This window comes from Penaeus chinensis, chromosome 37 (genome assembly GCF_019202785.1).
Source record: "Penaeus chinensis breed Huanghai No. 1 chromosome 37, ASM1920278v2, whole genome shotgun sequence".
Taxonomy (NCBI): Eukaryota; Metazoa; Arthropoda; class Malacostraca; order Decapoda; family Penaeidae; genus Penaeus; species Penaeus chinensis.
In genome coordinates, this window is record NC_061855.1 from 6550981 (window position 1) to 6555980 (window position 5000).

At 35.8% G+C, this 5000-nt stretch overlaps 1 protein-coding gene across 1 annotated transcript in view; it reads left to right on the top strand.

Annotated features, from left to right (window-relative positions):
• Positions 1-5000, top strand: part of LOC125045563 (pre-mRNA-splicing factor RBM22-like) — an 8889-nt gene that overhangs the window by 2368 nt on the left and 1521 nt on the right. Inside the window, exons 2-4 of the mRNA XM_047642891.1 lie at positions 1876-1991; positions 3469-3583; positions 4972-5000. The exon at positions 4972-5000 is cut by the window's right edge and continues 1521 nt beyond it. Of these exons, the coding sequence (XP_047498847.1) occupies positions 1876-1991; positions 3469-3583; positions 4972-5000 (260 nt within the window). The remainder of the gene's footprint in view (positions 1-1875; positions 1992-3468; positions 3584-4971) is intronic.

Here is a 5000-nt window from a genome sequence, read left to right on the forward strand (position 1 = left end):
CCATCTTCAATGACTCAGGCAACTCTGTATCACTCATACAGTCCATCCGCCCTATCAACCCTAAAGTCCATAAGATACAAGACCAATTGTTTTTTCTGTGTACATGAAAGAAAGCAGTAAAGTAAGTTTTGCTGGATACCTAGCCATGTTGGGATCCCCAGCAATGAACAAGCTGATTCCTTGGCACAGTCTGACCGCTTTATCCACATTGCACCAACCCTGCTTTTCACATATTCCAGCCTCCAACCTACTACCCCCCCTCAAAAACTTTCCTCTATAACCATTGGCAATGTTTCTGGTTAAGGATGACCACCAATAAACCATGAAACCTTCTATCTCTCCTTGGTTGGCCTCAACCACCAGAACAGATGTTGGGAAACTTCCCTTTTCTGTTTATGAATAGGTCACACCTGACACACATTTATACCTCATATCCACCTCTATACTCCACATGCAATGTTCCTCTTATAGTCCCACATATCCTACTATCCTGCCCTTGCTTTACTGAAGCCCTATACCCTCACTTTTCCTTACTTGACCTCTCTTCCCTGACCCCCCCCCCCTCCCCCCTTGCACCTGTTGAACATCTTCACAGAACCCTGACCTTTTCATTCAACAGCCTGTCTCTTTCCTCACATGCACAAATACCCTCTATTAGATCTAAGTACCCTTTGTCCTTAACCCTTCCCCTTCTATCAGTTCTTATCCTACCCCAATTTATATATTTTTGTATTATTTGATTTTCTGTAACACACCCTACACCATCAGTAACAATGGAAAGGAAAGTTTCCTGCACATAATGTCCTCCCTGGAGGCAGCCCTCTCCCAGGCATGGTTAATGGATGGTATACTTTACCCTGCAAGAGGTCACATATAAGCCCTTTCCAGAAGGCCTGCTGAGTCAATCTCAGGCCAAGTGCTTTGTGCACTTATGATGAGATGTTCCCATCAGCCGACACTGCAACAATTTCACATGATGGGATATTCCCATCACCTGCCCCATGGCCAAATTTTTTTCATGACAAACTTTCTCGTCAACTGGCCCTCAGCTAATTTTTTTTACTTGAGATGTTTCTGTTATCTGCTTCTTGGCCAAATTCTTTCATGGCAAGATGTCCACATCACCTGGAGTCAACAAGGGGAATGGCTACATAATAAAAGGGTTAATTGCAAAAGCACCACATCAGACCAGCAAGATAGATTGCAGACAGGTGTAAGTGATGTACCTTGTGTGTCCCATCACAACTCAGCAGGGCAGGAGGCTCTGTTATGTGAACATCTTGCATTACTTATATAGTTCCAGGTTGTACAAATTGTGGGAGATTTTAGCTTTTCATATTGTACTTATTTATAGGTGCTGTTAACTATTACTGCAATATTTGGTTAGTAGAATTCATCAAGGGTCCATTGATACCAAATTTAATGAATTTTAAGATGTAGACCTGTTCTAAAAAATTATCAACAGGAATCCAATTCAAGCTTAAACTTGTCAGAATATACATGATGACTTACATAATGATATACATAATCAAAGTTTGCTTGCTTTTGGTAGAGTGCTATTGGCATGGAGGCCATGGTAATTGCTTGACAACATACCACTGTCATGGTACTGTTTATGAGTTGACACTTCCCTAGCATTTATTGAAATTTCATATAATACCTCTGTAAGGAGCATTATAGGGAGTGTAGCATAGTAGAAATTGCAATAAAGTCTATTTGTGTGATGTTAGTGTAATTTATCTTTGATGTCACATACTTTAGGTTTTATATGTAATTCATGATACATTTTCAGTCTGTTATTTTTATGCAGCTAAACCAAAACCAATTGAAAAGATATTAAAGAATAAAATATTGTTAACATTTCTTGTCTTCCAGGATTTTCCAATCCTATGCCAGACATGCCTGGGCGACAATCCTTATGTGCGAATGATGAGGGACAGATACGGCAAGGAGTGCAAGATATGCACACGACCCTTCACTGTCTTTAGATGGTTTGTAATCTCTCTGGTTTTCAAGTTAAATTAAATACTATTGTATTTAGGTTTAACCCATTAATATTGGGGGTGCATGTGTCTTGTACATGTGCTATCTGTACAATATGGATAACTTTACAAGTGCATAATCACCTAGGAGTCAATTACAAGGCCGGTCTGACCATGCCATTCCTTGAATATTAATAAAAGGTATGATTACGAATATTGGTATAGCAATAATAATGATAATGTAATGATAATGATAATGTGTTTAGCATACACAACTTAGTGCAGGCTTAACTGCACATGATGTGATGACATCCTGACTCGAGGGATAATCTGCCATGAGGTCGTAGGACCTCATCCTGGTGTAAATGGATTATTATTTTTCCTTTTAATTTGTTGTAGCAAAAAAGAGATAGAACCTGTTTAATTTTTGTTCCCGTTTTATTTGTATTCTTTACTTTATTAGAAATGCTGCAAAATATCAGCCCTGCAATAATTTTTAGCTCTAATGGGACAAATTAGTTGCAATTATTTCCTTATGCATGTCTATATATATATATGTATATATATATATATATATATATATATATATATATATATATATATATATATATATATATATATATATATATATATATTGATAAACACTCATACGCATGTGTTTAACCAATATGATCTGAGTGTATGTGGAACAAAGTCCAGCTATTAGGCTAACTCAAGTTTTGACTATGTGTGTCTTGTGTGTTTGGCCTACATAAACACTGACACATTTTTTGCGGTTTTGCCATTTTCAGAGGTCAATATTTGTCATGCTGTGTCATGATGGTAATAGACTTTTTTTTGTTTAATAAACTCCATATTATATCTCTAAGTAATCTATAATGCTTTGCAGTAACAATAACAATAAATGACATTATGTTACATGTGCTGTTGTTATATATTTTGGTTATGTTCAATTCAATTAGAGTTCTTGAACTGGTACTTGAACTGGTAACTGCCTCTTCCCATCACTTTCTTGTGACACAATGTTCCCATCACCCTGGCCCTCAACCATTTTTTTTCCATGACATTCCTGTCACCTGCCACTAAGCTAATTTTTTTTTTTCAAGATGAGACATTCCTGTCACCCAGATGGATTAAACATGTGTCTTGTATATGTTTATGACATACCTTTCTTCTTCATTGTCAAAATATTTTCTGCCTAGACAAGTGAACATTTTGTAGGTATTAGATGTTTTTCTGTTGAACAGATTTTTACAAAACCTCTTTGCTGAAAAATACAACTGATCTTTGTAGAAGTGGCAGAATGTTGTAAATATATGAAACCATGAAATTAATTTGCCAATACCATTGTCTATAAGAGTTAGATACAGATTAGCACAACTGTAAAATCGTTCCATTTTGGGGCATCTGGAACTGATAACTGATTTGTAAAGAGAGTAATACCATTTTGGGCATTACATGATCAATTGACTCTAATTCTCTTCAGGTGTCCAGGAGCAAGAATGAGATTCAAGAAGACGGAGGTGTGCCAGACCTGTGCCAAAATCAAGAATGTATGCCAGACCTGCCTTCTAGATCTGGAGTATGGGCTCCCCACTCAGGTTAGTATAACATTTAGATTTATTTTCAGATATTGAGGAAATATCTTGCTGGTAACGTTAGGGAGGAATTTTCATGATTGAAATGTAGTGTTAACTTTCAGATTAGTTGTCTAGAAAAGAGAACTGTATAATGAAATGAGAATTTTTATATGGTAATGAAACTCAATACAGAATTTTAGACCTATTATTGATTACACATAATATAATAATAATAATGAATATGTGGGCAGACATCCTCTGATATGTAGCCTCAACCTATGGGTTCTCTAGGTTGCCACATCCCACTGTACACTAGGGTATAGAAACTCCCAAACACTACATCAGCACTTGGAAGCCTTATCCCATTGAGCCATTGAACACATACAGTGATATAGGATAAACATTGATCAACAAACATAAGCTAACATAAGTTATATATGCCCATAGGGAATCCAAAATAAAGTGAAATGTTAAAGTGAGCTCAGTGAGAGTGTGCTTTCCGTATGCTACAAGTCTCCAGAAAAGTATTATTGTGTACAAGGTGGAAGGGAATTTGGATTATTTATTTATGTAATTTCACACATCATTTGGAGCCATGATTAGTTTGAAAAACTATTGTTTGTATATTCTGAAAGGTTATAACAAATTATATGCATACAGAGCAGGTAATTTTATATATACTATAATTCATCAACAAAGGATAAGAGTTTTATATATATATATATATATATATATATATATATAAAAATATATTTATATTTATATTTATATTTATATTTATATTTATATTTATATTTATTTATTTATTTTCTGTGGTGTCATGGCAGTTACATCACCAACAATCTGGGCATTAGCCGTGAGTGGCCTCTCTGCTGGGTGCCAGCTTGTAGGCTGGGTGCATGTGAACATGTTTGTGTGGTGAAAAGACTCTATACCTCCTATTTGCAATGTTATTTCCTCTTTTTATGCATAAGCATTGCCATTTGCCATTTTCCAATGTCCATATTTGCCATTTAATTTGCATTATCCATTTGGTAATAGACTGTTTTCTTTGCACAGACTCCATATCATCTCTTTAGGTAGCTTACAACTCAGTGCAAGAGAAATTAAAATATGTAACACTTATTTTTTTTTATTTTTTATTTTTTTCAATTTTCAATTTTCTGTCTTACAACTTGTGTTGCCAGTCAAGGTGCCAGGAATACAATGCTGAGCATGGAAATGGCATCCTCCATGGAGCCAGCCCTCTTCCAGTCACATCTCACGGACATTACATTCCCCACTTGCCAAGAAGTTTGTGCGCTCATAAAATATAGAACAAACTCTTAGGGAATATTTTATTATTAATTTACTGTTCTTATGTATATGTTTACTTATAATATGATGCATGAATAAACTTTCCCCCACAGGTACGAGACTCAGCTCTTAGCCTAGCAGA